This window comes from Trypanosoma grayi (assembly GCF_000691245.1).
Source record: "Trypanosoma grayi strain ANR4 Tgr_241_V1, whole genome shotgun sequence".
Lineage (NCBI taxonomy): Eukaryota > Euglenozoa > Kinetoplastea > Trypanosomatida > Trypanosomatidae > Trypanosoma > Trypanosoma grayi.
Window position 1 is genome coordinate 1 of NW_008825860.1, and position 16207 is coordinate 16207.

Below are 16207 nucleotides of genomic sequence, written 5' to 3' on the forward strand. Positions count from 1 at the left end.
TTTTTTTTTTCTTAGCATTGCGTCACTGGCCCGAGCAGTGCTTGTCTTGGGTGATCCATCAATTTGATGAAATGAGGCAAAGCAGAAACCGGATGGGCTATAGCCGGCCTGTGCGCTTTTTGTGCTAATTCATTGCCTCTTGTCTTTCGATTTATGTAATTACTTCGTGCTGTTTTAATATCCCGTTCTCAGAGCTTTTTATCACCCAGTCCTTTACTGCCGTTCTTGGGACTGGGGCGTGCCCCGTAGCGCAGCTACGCTGGAGCCTCAACTCATCCACCTTTTCATCTATGCGCCCACGTACCGCCAGTATTGCTGTCTTTTTTGCCGTTGCTTTTTTAACGTAGTTTTGCCCATTATTTGTCTACCGGAGCAGCAGCATCGTTGGTGCTGTTTTAGTTTCGCTGCTTTTTCTGTTTCTCTCTGTCTTTACACACACACACACNATATATATATATATATATATATATGCCCCCAAATAGCAGAATTGAAATGCTGGCGTGGAATGTGTGAATCCTCTGTGGCGGTTCTTCTTGACTTTGACTGGAAGGCGTCGTATGTTCTCGCTACAGACCGCCTCTCGACTGCTCCCATCCGTAATCTGACGGTAAACACTGTTGCCATACAAACAGCCGCAGAGGACGAAAAAGAGGGCCGTGGTGGATGGGGCATACCGCTGTTGCAACTTCTTGTAGATGTTGCCCGGGTGGCTCCTGTCGGTAAGGCCGCCGGGCTTTGTCCACAGGTCCCCACACTCGCGTCTGCGAATGTGCAGCTCCTTGCCACCGACAGCACCAAACTGCCGTCAGTTGATGTGGAGCGCCCATCCACATATACGCTTCTTCCCAATGATCGTTTGTTATTGGAACTGAATGGTGATGACCTCGATGCGCTGATAGCCTCTCTGCATACGGCTGTTGATAGGATGCCAAGTTAATAGTAGCGGTGGCAAAGGCAGTGCGTATTTTGTGTATGTGCCTGGTGTGGTGTTTGTGTCTGCATACGTCTGTGTATTCGAGTGTGTGCCAGGAGTGAGTCGTGCTTGTGTGGTGTATGCTTTTGGTTTTTTTTTTATATGCTCGGTGCTGTTGTAGAAGGTGATGTGCTTCCACCCAATTCGAATCCTTTCTCTCTGCGGAAGGGCACATTGTGAAACAGCAAAGGAGAAAATCACCGTTTTTTTTTTTTCGTTTTGTTCTTCGACCGCATCATTGGTCTGAGTAAGGCAGGAAGGAAGGACTGCCTGCACCAGCTGAATAGGTAGGAAGAGCCACGGGTGGGTTAGAAGAACCCAAGGAAGCGTTGGGATGAAGCGTGTTGACATGCAGTCGGTCGAGAAAACTCACGAGCCGCTGGAGTGTGTCCTGCGACTGCCTCTCCCGAGCGCAGAGTCAGCACACATCCTGATGCAGGTGTTGCGCGTCGAGCCGCCGGTGTCAGGGACATCAAAGGAGGTGCAGCTCTGGGCGGACGACAGCACACGGGCCACAGTCTACGTCAAGCTGGAGGCCGTTCAGGAAAGGTCGCTGCGGTCGGCGGTGGGTGCCCTCTTGGAGCAGGTGAAGCTCATTTTAAGGACGATGGACGCCTTTCCCGCTATGGCACGGCACGCTGCGTAAGTGTGCCTGAAAGGTCGCCAGGGAGTGAGTGTGATTTTGGTGTCTGTGCAGCATTTTTTTTTTTTTTTTGCGGTCCAATGTGGTCATAGCTTCACTCAAAGTGAGTACATGTGTGTCAAGTTTGTCTTTCTTTTCTTCCCCCCACCCCCACGCCTCCACAAGCTAGCATTCTCTTTTTTAACGAAAGCAGCAAAAAAATATGTCTGTCAAGGACGTCAGCAAGAAAAGCAGCGAGCTGGAGGGCAAGCTTAAGGGTAAACTTTTCCTGGGCGGCGCGAAGCCATCTGAGGAGGATGTGAAGATGTTCAACGACCTCCTCGGTGCCGGCAACACGTGCGTCTGCCGCTGGGTGAAGAACGTGGCTTCCTTTACAGAGGCGGAACGCAAGGCGTGGGGCGCCCCAGTGAAGGTAACGGCTCCTGCTGCTGCTGCTGCTGCACCTGCTCCGGTGAAGGAGGCACCAAAGAAGGAAACCCCCGTCCCCGCCAAGAAGGATGACGACGACGACATTGATCTGTTCGGCGACGCCACGGAAGAGGAGACAGCCGCGCTCGAGGCCAAGAAGAAGAAGGACGCTGAAGCCAAGAAGGCGAAGAAGGTGGTCATTGCGAAGTCTTCTATCCTCTTTGACATCAAGCCGTGGGATGACACCGTCGATCTTGAGGCGCTGGCCGGTAAGCTGCACGCCATCCAGCGTGACGGTCTGCTCTGGGGCGACCACAAGCTGGTGCCGGTGGCGTTCGGCGTGAAGAAGCTGCAGCAGCTCATCGTTATTGAGGACGACAAGGTTTCTGGTGACGATCTGGAGGATATGGTGATGTCGTTTGAGAATGAGGTGCAGTCGATGGACATTGTCGCCTGGAATAAGATCTAAGCGGAGAAAGAGTATTATTAACGCCATCGATGGAGGCGACAGGGAGAGAGAGAGAGAGAAAGCAAAAAGAAGGAAAGAAAAGGAAATGAATGAAACGGGGAAGGAAGAGGACAGTCCGGTGTATTGTGGACGCAACTACATCCAGGTATTTGAAAAACGGAATAGACGAAAGCAAGAAGGAAGTATCTCTGCGTCACACTTCCCTCCCCGGAATAAGGCAAGTCTCTATTAAGGCGCTTAGCCAAAAAGGCTTTTTTTCTTTATCAAATATATTTGAATAAGTGAGTAATTCCGCATGAAACAAGCATAAGATATATTCACCTTTGAGAAGGTTTGAATGGTAGTGCCCATTCTCTGTGACAGAGAGTGGGGAGTGTTGGGCTACGGCTTCCACGTGACGCACTCCATTAATGCCGTTTCCGTCTTTCACAGCGTTTTGCCTTCGTATAGCCAAGGCAAAAGAACACAAAGAAAAGATAGATGAATTGCTGCGTGAGCAGACGGTCCATAGTGACCGCCTCAGCGTCCCGTTGGCGCAGGCTGACCAGTGGAATTGTTGCTTCTCCTATTGTCCGATGTGGCAATCTCTCCACGGGCAACATGTACAACACATCATATTGTGTGAGTGTTGTCAGTTTCTCGACGCAGACGCCAATCCTCTTTCAGTCGTGGGCACAGCGCGTGAATCGCGTGTGGATGTGCGTAAAAGAGGAGTGCCACCACGTGAATGCCCCAGGTGCTCCCCACTGCGAGATGTGTAACGCTGAAAAGCCGAACCTCAAGGGGTGGCTCTGTGTAGAGTGCGGGACACGTAATCACAAAGGGGTGAAGAAGTGCCACAAGTGCGCCGCCGCCGCTGAGGATAGCAAAGATTTCTGGATGTGCGCGGCCTGTGAAAAAAATAACCGCGTTGACGACCTCGACGATAACAGTCGCTGTGGGTACTGCGGGTACGACATGGCCCCCATGACGATGACAGAGGCGGAGGCGCTCAGGATCCAGCAGGAACAATCAGCCCGTCTTCGTGAGGCGCAGGAGCAGTTCGACAGCATTACTGCCAATGACGCCGACGAGCAGTTTGGCGACGAGACGGCCGGCGCCTCCAGCCTCCCTGACGCCTTGCGACAGCCGCCGGCGACAGCCCCGCGTGTGGTGCCCATCAATATACCAGACGTAAAGAGCTTCGCGCCGGCACAGCCGGAAACATCGCACTCGCGCATTTTCAAGAAGCCAAAGCGTTCATTGCCGCTAGGGACACCCATAGGGCCGCCTGGTTTTGATTGGATGTGCCGTGAGCCCGAATGTGGCACCATCAATCCTGGTGACGAGGAGTGTTGCTCCAAGTGCGGCACACACATTGCACCTGCCGAATGGGAGTGTTGTCATTGCGGTGCAATGAATCACTTGAGTCGTGCGAAGTGTTTCAACTGTCACATCACGATTCCAGTCTCATGGGTTTGCTCATCCTGTAGAACGGCGACGAGCATCTACGATCGCGCCTGCCGTCAATGTAATGAGGCGCGCCCCCAAACCGAGCCGAAGGATGCACGTGACGTTTGTACAACACGAAATTCTTTTGCTCGTGGTGGTGGTGGTGGAAGAAGGCAGCGGATGCAGCGGCAGGATTGGCACTGCGTGGAGTGTCAAGGTCTCAACTTTGCGTCACGCACGGCTTGCTATCAGTGCGGCGCCCCACGTGGAAATTCGGATGTGCCGCAGGCTACCGGTAGCGAGGAGCCGGCGCCTGAACTCTCCGTCAGCCACAACAACTGGTTCTGTCGCTACTGCCAGGCGAGCAACTTCCGCACGCGTACAACATGTTGGCAGTGTAGCCGTGCTTCTTCGGAGTCGGGTGCGACATCGTGGTCGGAGGACGACTCCACACCGCACTTTGAGAAGGAGGGGTTCCAACAAGGTGTGAGTGACGCTGTGGCGGATGGTCAAGTTAGCGTGTGGGGCAAGAAGAGCGATGACTGGACCTGCGGAAAGTGTTTCTCCAAGAACTTCAAAAACCGGCAAGAGTGCCATAAGTGTGGCGCAGCGAAGACCGTTGCAGTGTCTCCACGCCGAGCCTTTGTTCGCAAACCAGTCAAGATATGAAACACTGTCGTTACCATTTTCCAGCCTACACCCTCCCCTTTTCACACGAGCATACACAAAGACCCCGAAAAAACAGAAATACACTCACTTTGGGTGTTCAGGGGAAAAGAGAGGCGTGTCTTACGGCACGTCCTTTTGTCATTCCTTCTGTGTTCATTCAGTCATGCATTTTACTTATGTTGGTGTATTTGGAGAGGAGCGAAGGTCTGCTGCGTAGAAGTAGTAGCAGCAAAGTGAATCATTTCTACTTATACTCTGTCGTTGTCTTCTCTCGTCATTCACTCTCTCTCTCTCTCTCGCTCTAATAGCTCGACGAGTAGGGTGGGTGAAATTGTAATGCGTCGGCTTATTCACCCATTGCGCGTCTTTGTTGCTGTGCGGAGTATGACTCAGTCAGTGTTGTCTTCCTTGTCTTCCTCGTCTTCCCTCGGCCTCACACTCACTGAGGACGACATGGAGGATGAGGAGCACCTCGCGCGGCTCCTTGTGCAGGACACTCCCCATACGACAACAGCGACGAGACCAGTAGCCTCGTTGGGGGCTTCATCAAAGGCTGGCACGATGCCCGCTGTGGCCGTTCCTCTTGCTACGCCCGTATCGGAAGGTGGAGCCACGCTTACGGACGCGATACTGGAAGGAGCTGACACCGTGGCCCCACCCTTGAGCAAACTGCCCATAACACAGTCACGGCGTAGCAATGACCAACTTTCCAGGTACTCACATGTGCGTCGGGTGATGCACACAAAGTTCATCAAGGAGGGTGCAAGTCCTGTGAAGGAACCGGCACTTGAATGGATGTGTTGTGGATGCCGCACGTACAACTTCGTTGGTCGTAAGACATGTAGGCGATGTAAGCAGCGAGATGTGGAGTCATTTAAACACAACTCTCCTCCTGCGCGCCATATTCCGTTGTTTCCCACAACATGGACATGTCACTCGTGTGGGCACACAAACCAGGTGGATCACACCAATACGAACATCCGCAGCAAATTTTACTGTGGAGGTTGCGGAGAACGATTTAGTGGCGTGCGGGAGTGGTACTGCCCCTCGTGTCACCACATCAATTCACGTGGTTCGACGCAGTGCGCTACTTGCTACGAGGCGCGCCCGCATAGTTGGGTATGTTCCACATGCAACCACGCGGGAAATTCTGTCTTCTTCACAGAGTGCAGCAACTGCCAGTCGACACGTCGGAGGTTGGTGTCAGACTCCACCGTGCTCTGTCCGACATGCCGCCAGCGCAACGACATACAGTGGGAAATGTGCATCCTGTGCATGACGCCACTGACAATGATGGCCACCGTGGCGAAGCTGCAGGAAAGGGCTCTTAGCGTGAATGAATCAGCGGGGGTGTTGCCCAACGCTGAAGTTTCAATTCAGCAGTGCACCGCGTCTGTGCCATGCCCCGTCAGTGCCAACGTTGAAGAAATCACAGAAACGAGGGATGAGAAGTCAGTATTGGCACTGCCCTTGGAAGAAAAAGAGGATCACCAACCTCAGGAAACAGAGGACGAGAAGCAAAACAGTGTGACAATGACCGTGTCGAATGAGCAGGTTAACGTCAGTGCATCAAAAGACGAAGCACGCGAGGACGGCACTTGGTGGTGCGCCGGGTGCCAGGTTTTCCAGCGTCGCAATGCCCGGTTCTGTGACATTTGCCTCAAGCCAAAGGTCCTTGCGGCTGGGACAGGCCTGGAGGTTAAAGCAGACAAGACGCCGGTGCCCGAGTGGATCTGCCACGCGTGCGCCCATCGTAATACTGACCTCTCACTATTGAACTGTACGAAGTGCCAGGAACCACGGTCGCAAAATTCTGCGGTCGAACGCTGTGACAGAGAGGAGCACAGGGCGGCTTGTGAGGTGGTTGGAAGTTCTTCTGTTCCTGGTGAGTGGCGTTGTCCATACTGCAGAAAAGCAGTGGATGTCATGGTGATGTCGTGTTGCGGGGCTCACCGTGAGCTTCCGCCTGGCTATTGGCTCTGCACAACATGCTGCAGCACGAATCGTGACGAGCGAAGCAAGTGCCTGGGTTGCGGCGCAGCTCCGCCTGAAAAGCCGTGGCGCTGCCTGATGTGCCGGTGCAAGAACACCACGGATACCTTTGTGTGCTTCCGCTGCGGCTCTGCGCACCCACACCACTGGCAGTGTGCGAAGTGCGGGTCGAGGTGCCAACATGCCTCCGATAGGGTGTGCCGCTCCTGTGGCGCAGCAAAGACCCCTGTTGATATCGTGACGTGCCAGCACTGTTGTGCCCCCAACCACCCGTTGCGTAAGGGATGCTTTCATTGTCGGGCACGGCTGTCTTCGGACAAGTGGAAATGTGAGGCTTGTGGCTTCAAAGAAAATGAGAAGCACAACCGCCGCTGCAGCGCGTGTGGTGGCCCGCGGCAGTTTGATATGAGGGAAATCACATGGGTGTGTGACGTATGCAATACAGCTGTTGCCTCTGGGGGAGAGTTGCAGGAGCGCAATCAGTGTCCCCGCTGCAGTTCCGATCGAACAGAGCGAAGCATGTGCTTTCCTAGCCGCTGGCAATGCCGTAGTTGCGGGCTGGCGAACGTCTGTGCGGCGAGTTTGTGCGCGGACTGCGGTCAAAAACGTCTGCTGGAAAATCTGCGTACCCATACCACATGCACCTCGTGCTTCCGTCTGACACTTTTGAATGAACAGGAGCGATGCGAACGCTGCGGTGTGGACCTTTCACATATTATCAGTGAGGCGGGGTCTTCAATTTCTCTGTCTGGTGCCTCTTCTCTATTTGCAGTCACGGCCTTGGCAGCGTCAGCGGTGGAGGGTGCAAAGATGACAGATGGTGCGACTATTGCTTCTCCTGGGGAGGAATTTCGTGACGCGGCTCTTCCCACCACACACACCGACACGTCAACCGAGCGACTGCGACAGAACGAAACTGAGGCTCATACTGTTGGTGAAAATACAGCAAAGACCTCCGTCAGTGGCTCCAGGGCGGTGATGTCTCTTTCTGTGGATGACGTTGACGAAGACGATGAGGAAGAGGAAGAGGAAGGGGAAGAGGAAGAGACATTTGAAGGTGGCGGCGAGATTGGGGATGATGACGATACAGGTTGGAACAGCCGCATTTCCTCGTGGATGTGTGGGAATTGCGAGGCGACAAACCTCGATGAGGCAGAGGCATGCGCAGGCTGCGGTCTTCGCCGTGCCGACGAGTCATTCGTATAACGTGCGAATTAACCAGACAAAACAGAGAGAGAATATGTGTGTGTGTGTGTGTGTGCGTGTGTGGGAAGGGGACTACATGCGTTTTCTTTATTACCGTTGCTTTTCTTTTATCCTTTTTATTGCCGGGCCCCTCCCCTCCACTCAAATTGTGGACGTAGGGTATCTTATAAATCACGATTGAGGTAAAGAGCAACAACCACCAACACTATACAAGCAACAACAACATATTCTTACAAATAGTATGACCGACGACAGCTGGATCACGGAATCGATTGTGCAGTTCACGCACTCGCCGCTGTGGCGCACACCCGTCAATAATTTTGTGGATGACAACTGCTGGATCTTCTCTGACGACGGGGAGATGAAGGTGGAAGAGACAGAGATTCACATCGCGTTTCGGAAGCTCATCGACGACCTTCTCACCTCCTTCGTGAAGGACATTGGCGTCACGCTCGAGAGGGTCATCGCGGCGGTGCATAACTCCAGGCGTGACGTGTCCCCCACACAGGAGGCCGCCGAACAGTTCCTTAAGTATGTCTTCTACATGGACGACTTCCGCTGCTTCCACACGATGATGGTGAGTCGGAATATTGAGCTGGATATTCTAGCCTCTCGCGCATTGCTACAACAACAGAAACACGGTGAAGACGCCGACAACGCCAACCTTGACGAGGCGGCGATTGACGAAGAAACGGCGCTCAAGTTGGCCATTGAGGCCTCACTGCAGGATGACAACATTATGCAGAAGCGTATTGAATTGGAGGATGTTCAGATACAAGAAGCCCTCGCCCTCTCTATCGCTGCGGAGGAGGAGCGAGCGCGACGCGTGGCCACTGAAGTGGAGAAGGAGGCCACACAGTCGGGTGGCCCCACTTCCGAAGCGTCCAAGGAAAAGCTAAAGGCTCTCGAAGAGGAGAAGGTACAGAATGTTCAAAAACTGGAGGCCCGTGCACTTGAGGTGCGTCAGGAAACCATGCTGCGCCGCATCACTGCAACACAGGAGATGCCGGCTTCCCTATCAGGGTCGCCATCGCTAGACAACACACCACAACGTGTTTCTGCTCCTCAGTCTCAGTCGCAGCCGCAGCAGAAAGTGCCAGCTGCGGTGCCACCCTCAGCATCGGCCCCGTCCAATTCCGCCGCACCGGCGCGTGTGACTGCCGCTAAGGGCTTCGGCTTCAAGGCGCTTCCCTCCATTCAGCCCTCCTTCAAGGAGCTCGAAGCGAAGGTGGCGGAGAAAGTCGCTCCGGCGACCGCCAAGCCGCCCGAGCAGCAGCCCGAGGCAAATCCAACAAAAGCCGCACCCTCATTGGAGGAAATGGAAGCCCGTGCCAAATACATGCGTGAGCAGCGTGAAAAGATCCTCTTACGGAACAAGGCGAACCGTGAAAAGGAGCTTAAGGATTTTGCTGCCAACGGTGAGAAACCAAACGCAAAATCGAATGGTCTTCAGGATGGTGAAAAGAAGATGACGATTGACCTGGCACGTCGTCTGCGTGATGACATAATTCGTGAGGCAACCAAATAGCCACTTGGCGGAAGCGACACTTGCGCACTCAACATCGCTGAAGAAATGTGTGGCTTGCCCCCGAAAAAAAAAAAGGAATTCAACAAAAGAAACCAAAAAAGAGGCGTACGAACAAAAAAGGAGAAAAGAAAGGAGAAATTATTCGAATAATGCGAAGAGGGAGGACGAGGCACATCGGCTGAAAACGTGAATCGAGAAGGGGATGGTTGGATAAAGGTTAGATGCTTCTCTCTCTTTTGTTTTGCAGCACTAATTTTTCCCTTCTGACCACCCCAGCAGCGTTGCGATTGGAGGATGGATTGAGCTGAAGGATATCTCACTACTTGTGCTTGGTTCTCATGTAGTCCTTGGAGGAGTTTTTGTTCGAAAGGCATGTCGTAATGAGGCATTATTCAACGTCAATGTTGCGGGAACCAGAAGAGACTAGACGATGACTCCCTGAGGGAATGTTACTTTTCATTTCACTTCTTTTTTTTTCTCTTCTGAGGAAAGGAGAAACAGGTGAGACCCTCGCGTTTCCTTTGTCGATTGGTGGGTTTGATAACGCTTTTGTTCTCCCTTATTGTGAGTGTGAACTTATTGCTCTCCAACTGCCGAGTTGGTTCTCTCTTGGTGGAGTTTGCTCTCTCTATTCTTCCGCCTCCTCCTCCTCCTCTCCCCCCCTCGACGAACACTGCATGCATCCTTTCCTTGCTTCATGGTCAAGTGATAGACACACGTTCGTGCACATTAGGAAGGTAAGGGTGGCTGTCCAGAGCCATGGCAACACCAACCTCTGCCGATGCTCGTGTAGGCGTTGTTGAGCTTGTGTGCGCTGAGCACCTGCAACGCACTTTTCTGGCCTGCGATGAGGCAACGGCGTTCCAGCGCATTGTGAGCCAGGCGGTTGTGGCGCGTCATGGGCAGTGGACCTTCGAACAGTACCGTCCGTCTGGCAGCGTGGTGCTGCAGCAGGGTGCGGTGGACACATGGGGGGCGCTGAAGAATTATACGGTGGGGGGTGACGTGCGCCGTGTGCTGGAGCGTAGGGATGAATTCAGGCGGAATGAAGGGCTGCTGCTTTGCCGAATGGCCACCGCCTCGAAGGGTATTCGGCATTCCGCTGCGGCTCTGTATACGATTGGGGGGCCCATTGCCTGATATGGTATTCATAGAAGACCCATAATTTTGCGGGTTAACGCGACCTGGTTGAACGATATCCATAATGACGGAGTGAGTCAGCTGGGGGGTACTCTGGTAAGTGACGTCTCTGTGTGTGTTACCGCCACTGGCCCGTGATGTTTTAGTGGTCTGTGTGTTAATAGATATCTTCTGTGATGACTGTTCATGTTTGTTGAGTGCTGCAGGACCGGATTCTAGGTGGAAGAGGTGTGTGCATCTGGTGTACTGTGCGAGTGACGACATTTACGCGACTGTAGGCTTTGTGAGGAGCTCTGTTTAGAGAGGAGAGGAGGAAGGGAGTGGATTGAATGATGATTACTGAATGACGGTGCGTGGCTTCTTCCTTTTATTTTTTCGTTTGTGATTTACAATTTGTCGGGGGAGGGGGCAAATAGAGAGAGTGCCGTTTTGGCGAACTGCTGTTGGAGCTGCGCGTGTGATTTGTGAAATACCTGATATACATATACACATATATATATATATGACTATGTGCTTGGTGTGCTATTTATTAATCTATTTCATGTACTGTGNTTTTTTTTGATTTTCTTCTCTATTCGGTATGTCTGGTTCTATAGACAGCAGGTAAAGGAGTACTTTTTTTTTTTTTGAAGAATCTAGCCGTGTTCTTCACCGCGACGGAACTCCAGTAGCTGGGAAGTCTGGTTCTCGCTAATGAAGCTGTACGTTCTCGGAGGTCCGGTGAAGTCTAAAGTTCACGTGGAAGTTGCATCGGAGACGCCGTTTAGTGATATTTTTACAATGATTCAAGAAGCCGTAGGAAAGGGCCCGCTGTGGGAAAAGTTTCAACTGCACGTGGCTGAAATGCACGACCGAAAGGTGAGGTCCACTCCACGTGTCATTCGAGAAGAAGACACACCAGCTTCTCTTGGTCTCTCTTCATCTGCTGACGTTGTGGTGCTTCAGCCCCTTGGCCACCACAATCAGCAGCATTTCTCCGCAGCGGCGGCAACGGCAGTTTCCTCTCCCTTGTCTCCTCGGGGGGATTATCGCAGCCGACTGTTGGCGATTTATAACAAGTATGAACCAGCGAAGCTTGGAACAGTCGATGCTACGCTGAAAAAGTTCAAGGGGAAGGAAAATGCCGTCATTCGGCAGCTTATAAAGCGGTACGGACCGGAACCGGATCGTGACGGCTTCAACAGTGGTGGGGCATCCCCTCTCTCGCCTGATCGAGAAGCTTCTCTGGGATTGTCAACACCAGTTCCGGTAGTTAACGCTGCCGCAAGCTACCGCGACCGCCTTATCGCCATCTATCGTAAGTACGAGCCGTCAAAACTAGGCACAGTGAGCGGGACGTTGCAAAAATTTCAAGGGAAGGAGGAGGCGGTGATACGTCAGCTGATAAAGAAGTACGGCCCGGAGCCGCCCGTCACTGAAGAAGTGCCGGTCTGCGATGGTGCCAACTCACAGCATGCTCCAAACACGCCAGTTCCTCTCTCTCCAGTCTTCGATGAGAGCGTAACGGGAAGTTATCGCAGCCGCCTGATTTCCATCTACCAGAGGTATGAGCCGGCGAAGATTGGAACGGTGGACGCCACGCTGCGTAAGTTCAAAGGGAGAGAGGAAGCTGTCATTCGACAGCTCGTAAAAAAGTATGGCCCGGAGCCGAATGCTAATTCGTTCTGCCCACAGTCCTCTGTTAGCAGTGATGATGCCACACGTGCAGACGCGCCCATTGCTGCCGACTACTCTTCTGAAATCTCACCATTGCCTCTAGGGATGGAGAGAGAAAATAAGGGCAATGCTTGTGTTGTGGCTGTTGTTACAGACGCCGACACACCTGATGCTAATACAGTAAGCAATGTGAATAATGGTGACAGTGTGCCTAACCGGGCATCGGCGCTGGGTACCGAGGATGTCAGCAAACCTGATGAAACTGTTATTTCAAAGCAAGCGCTGCCGATGGCTTCTGTTGCTGCGGAAAACAATTTACAGGTTGAGTCATATGGTTTCCAAAAGTTTCTTTCCCCCATTCGCCATGAGCCCCTCGAGGAACCATTATCAGAAACGGACGGTAACTCCGTACCAGATGCGGATGCTAACGAGTACGATGTGACGAAGGTGGAAGGTACCAAACCTGACCGAATGCCAAAGAAACTTTCCTTCGAAGCGGCCACCAACATGCTGGCGAGGGATCACTTTGACACGGCAAAACGTTTCCTGAGCGAGTTTGAGTACCCTCTCTCTGGAAGGTCGTGGTCCTCCGTCACGCGGCCGCGACAGAGATGGTCGCCCACCACAGAACCACGCCTGCTGCGTATTGTGAGGCGTGCAGTGGCATCGCTGAGCGATGTCGCCGAAAAGACACTGCTACAGAGATATTGGCGGAAGTGGCAGTGTAAGGCGGCGCAACACATGGCGAATGGTCTCATCGAAGGGAAAGCCTGGGCTAAATTGCGTGAGGGTGCGAAACTCATCGATGATGTCTCACCCCCTTTTGTGGTGTCTAATTTTGAGGATTATATCTTCCAAAACCGCATCCGCGCCGGAGAGATGGATGTAGACTTCTCGGATGACCTGCAGAAGGCACTTCGGCTGCTGCTACACACTGCCGAGCGGCACCGCTCGGTGGCGGGGAATGCGGCAGAGGCGTTGTCCTTCGCTGACAGTGATCTCTGTCCTGTTCGGGACACAAAAGGGATTGCTGCAGCGCTTCACACTGTGGCGGGTGTGATCGATACCCTCGCCGGAGCGAGCGTGATGGTTCAATCACAGCGGTGTGAAATTGCCAAGCTGGGCGATGTGAATGAAGAACTCCGTGTGAAGCTGAATGAAGCGGAACCTTTTGTGAGCCGGTTTGCTGCGGCACAGGAAGATCTTTCCAATAGCCAGACACAGTGCACCAGGCTGGAAACACAACTTAAGCAAGTACAGGGTGATCTGACAAACGCGAGACACCAGCTCCAGTATCTTCAACGCGGGCTCAAGAACGAGCGGAGTAGGAAACCGTACAGCACGGAGATTCTAGCTCAACAGAAGGATGCCGCTTTGGCTGCGATGCAGCAAGAACTCGCAAAGGCGAGAACGAAGCTGCGCTGTGAGCAGAAAAAAACTGAGGTCCTGGAGTCGCAACTGAAGGAAGTACAACTCGAGACGGAGCGCGCGGTGGCGAAGTTGCATGAGCAGCCAATGAGAAGTCTCTCTACTGGTCGCAAGGTGTCCTTTAGGGCCGCGGGACCAGTGTGGTGCTTGCAGAAGGGCGCATTTTCCCCGGGGGGGCGTCGATCAAAGAGATCGACTGCAACAACAGCACCAGCAACAACGCCATCGCCCGTCTCATTGGGGAGGATCTGTGATGATGAATTCGAACCAAAGGAAGAATCACTCGAGCGTAGGACGGATGTGGACCTCATACGTGAAAATCTGATACTTGAGGTAGAGCTGCAGAATTTTCACGCCACATCAGAAGTGGTTGATTTTGGAAATTGTCCACATTGCATGATGCGACTCACCTCGTGTTCTGCTACACTTACTGGACCGCCCGACAGCAAGGCAGCCTTTTGTTTTAGCTGTAGGAGTTCCTACACGTTTGGCGACCTCGCGACTCGTGAGAACTACAACTCTATGCGAGACGTTAAAAACAGTGGGAGTATCCCTAGCAAAGCCATTGTATAGTGAAGAAGCCGACAGAGGTCAAGAAAAAGGATAAAAACGTTAAAAGGAACGAAACAAAAAATTGTGAGAAACGCCTCACTTCCCCTGTGCCGATGCGTTGGGAAGCGTCTGCTGTACTGCCTGTGTGCCCGCCTTCGATATTTAGAGGCAAGCAAGCAAGCGTGGATGCTTCTCTGTCTAAGGAATCTTTGTTCTACGTCTCTTGTATTTTATTAGTGATTATCGTTTGAGTGGAGGTGGTCAGCGGGGGCATTTCTTTTTTTTTTTTTTTACTGGGTGTGTACCCACGGCCCATTACCTGATTCGGTTGTTTTCTTGGTATGACGAGTTTTCTTTTGACTTTTCACTGTTAATTCTAAAGCGAAGTGTAGAGGGGGAAGGCATCCTAAACACAAAAAAAAACAAGGACAGATAAGCGATGGCATCAACATTGACGAGCAGCAATCGAGCGAACATCCCTGCTGTCTGCCGCATTAAGGGTCGCGGCACCGCCACACTTATATCACCCGGCATTCTGCTCACCTCCACGCACGTTGTGAACTCCCCGGCGGTTGCCAGTCAACTCACCGCTGTCTTCTTTGAGGGATCAAAGAAGAAGCCGGTTGAGGTCAAGTTGCTACCGCAGAATTTATTTTTCTCCGCGTCGTACCCGGACTATATGGATTACTGTCTCGTGGCATGTGAGCAGTACGGCATCTTCAACGTCACGCCAGCGAAGCTGCCGCTCATCAAGAAGGATTGGGCAGCCGTGCGGGAGGGTGACGTCATACTCGTGGTGCAGCACCCCGTAGGTGAAGACACCGGCGGTGAGAGTGCCACAACTCACGACGACCCGGAAGATGATGAAAACGCCTCGGTGGTGGAGGTGAAACGGTTTGAAGAAGTGCTGCGCTGCCGCGAAGATTTATTCTACCTCAAAGCTAGCGGGAACGTGCGGACAGCTGGATGCCCTGCGTTTAACGATTGTGGCCAACTTATCGGCTTGCAGTCGCAGGTGCGCCATCACCGGGAGGGCGTGGTGAACCGCGTTGTATCTATTGTCTCCATTGTGAAGCATCTCTTCGCGAACAAGCAGTTAGAACGCATTCAACAGCAAGTTACGTTTGATGAAGTGTGGAACACGTGGTATGTTGAAAACGATATAGCACGGATTGTATTGATTATGGCGAACTTCACTGACCGCGAGATTGCACGCTCGGCGGCGGAGAAATTGTGCGAACACACGTCACGCCCGAATCTTGTGGAGAGTATCCTGACGTCTGGCGGGGTGCAGTGCATCGTCACCAGCCTGCGGCAGTTTGCGAACGACGAGGCGATCGTCTATCTGTGCCTTCGTGCGATGTGGAACGTCAGCTTTGGTGAGACGGACTCGCAGCATCTGCTTGTGGAGGGGAACGGAGTGGAGATGATCCTCGATGCAATGGAGGCTTACCCGGGGAACGAGGAGATTGCGGAGTTTGCCACCGTCCTCCTTCACAACATTTCAACAGGAAGCCACAAACCAGATTTCGCGGGGGCACTTGGATACCGCGCCTTGAGACTTGTCCACGCCGCGCTGCAGCGATTCAAGGAAACAACTGTGCTGCAGAAATTTGGATTCAGCTTTTTCACCACCCTTCTCTATGCTGATCCGCAAAACGCAGAGACACTAGTGGCCCTTCACATTTTAGAGCACGTCGTGTACCTGGCGGAGGGAAAACAGGATCAGGTGTTCCTCATGGAGGTTCTCATGAACTTTCTCGGAGAGATTGCACAGCACAAGAAGGCAATAGAGATATGCTTCTCTGATGGTGGACTTTTGTCGTTTGGTGGGCAGCACTGCCTTGTGAACCTCACAAGCCTCATTATTGACATAATGCTCAAGTATCAGGAGATGGACACAATCCTGCTGCAGGGGAACCGTGCACTCTGGGGCATTGGCAACGACTTGGCATGCCGAGCGATGATCCTGCAGCATCCGAAGAGTTACGAGGCGCTTAAGCTCTCTCTGCCAGCACTTATAGCGAAGGCGAGAGTGATGTAAACGAAATTGAAAGTTGGGGGGAAGGTGAATATTGTTTCCCTTTTTTTTTTGGTTTTTTTTTTTTTTTT

At 52.6% G+C, this 16207-nt stretch overlaps 9 protein-coding genes across 9 annotated transcripts; all 9 read left to right on the forward strand.

The window, feature by feature from the left end:
• Positions 1 to 505: 505 nt before the first annotated feature.
• DQ04_02411000 (hypothetical protein) lies at positions 506 to 937 on the forward strand (the record flags this gene model as incomplete). Its single annotated transcript, XM_009311849.1, has 1 exon — positions 506 to 937. The coding sequence occupies one exon, from the start codon at positions 506 to 508 to the stop codon at positions 935 to 937; it is 432 nt and encodes a 143-aa protein (XP_009310124.1).
• Positions 938 to 1307: 370 nt separating this feature from the next.
• Positions 1308 to 1619, forward strand: DQ04_02411010 (hypothetical protein; the record flags this gene model as incomplete). Its single annotated transcript, XM_009311850.1, has 1 exon — positions 1308 to 1619. The coding sequence occupies one exon, from the start codon at positions 1308 to 1310 to the stop codon at positions 1617 to 1619; it is 312 nt and encodes a 103-aa protein (XP_009310125.1).
• A 199-nt stretch (positions 1620 to 1818) lies between these two features.
• On the forward strand, positions 1819 to 2493 carry DQ04_02411020 (putative 25 kDa translation elongation factor 1-beta; the record flags this gene model as incomplete). Its single annotated transcript, XM_009311851.1, has 1 exon — positions 1819 to 2493. One exon carries the CDS (start codon positions 1819 to 1821, stop codon positions 2491 to 2493), a length of 675 nt encoding a protein of 224 aa, XP_009310126.1.
• A 600-nt stretch (positions 2494 to 3093) lies between these two features.
• Positions 3094 to 4593, forward strand: DQ04_02411030 (hypothetical protein; the record flags this gene model as incomplete). Its single annotated transcript, XM_009311852.1, has 1 exon — positions 3094 to 4593. The coding sequence occupies one exon, from the start codon at positions 3094 to 3096 to the stop codon at positions 4591 to 4593; it is 1500 nt and encodes a 499-aa protein (XP_009310127.1).
• A 336-nt stretch (positions 4594 to 4929) lies between these two features.
• DQ04_02411040 (hypothetical protein) lies at positions 4930 to 7791 on the forward strand (the record flags this gene model as incomplete). Its single annotated transcript, XM_009311853.1, has 1 exon — positions 4930 to 7791. The coding sequence occupies one exon, from the start codon at positions 4930 to 4932 to the stop codon at positions 7789 to 7791; it is 2862 nt and encodes a 953-aa protein (XP_009310128.1).
• Positions 7792 to 8032: 241 nt separating this feature from the next.
• On the forward strand, positions 8033 to 9319 carry DQ04_02411050 (putative coiled-coil domain-containing protein 104; the record flags this gene model as incomplete). Its single annotated transcript, XM_009311854.1, has 1 exon — positions 8033 to 9319. One exon carries the CDS (start codon positions 8033 to 8035, stop codon positions 9317 to 9319), a length of 1287 nt encoding a protein of 428 aa, XP_009310129.1.
• A 759-nt stretch (positions 9320 to 10078) lies between these two features.
• Positions 10079 to 10459, forward strand: DQ04_02411060 (hypothetical protein; the record flags this gene model as incomplete). The annotated part of the gene is made up of 1 exon (XM_009311855.1): positions 10079 to 10459. The coding sequence occupies one exon, from the start codon at positions 10079 to 10081 to the stop codon at positions 10457 to 10459; it is 381 nt and encodes a 126-aa protein (XP_009310130.1).
• Positions 10460 to 11152: 693 nt separating this feature from the next.
• Positions 11153 to 14116, forward strand: DQ04_02411070 (hypothetical protein; the record flags this gene model as incomplete). Its single annotated transcript, XM_009311856.1, has 1 exon — positions 11153 to 14116. One exon carries the CDS (start codon positions 11153 to 11155, stop codon positions 14114 to 14116), a length of 2964 nt encoding a protein of 987 aa, XP_009310131.1.
• Positions 14117 to 14534: 418 nt separating this feature from the next.
• DQ04_02411080 (hypothetical protein) lies at positions 14535 to 16139 on the forward strand (the record flags this gene model as incomplete). The annotated part of the gene is made up of 1 exon (XM_009311857.1): positions 14535 to 16139. One exon carries the CDS (start codon positions 14535 to 14537, stop codon positions 16137 to 16139), a length of 1605 nt encoding a protein of 534 aa, XP_009310132.1.
• Positions 16140 to 16207: the final 68 nt, after the last annotated feature.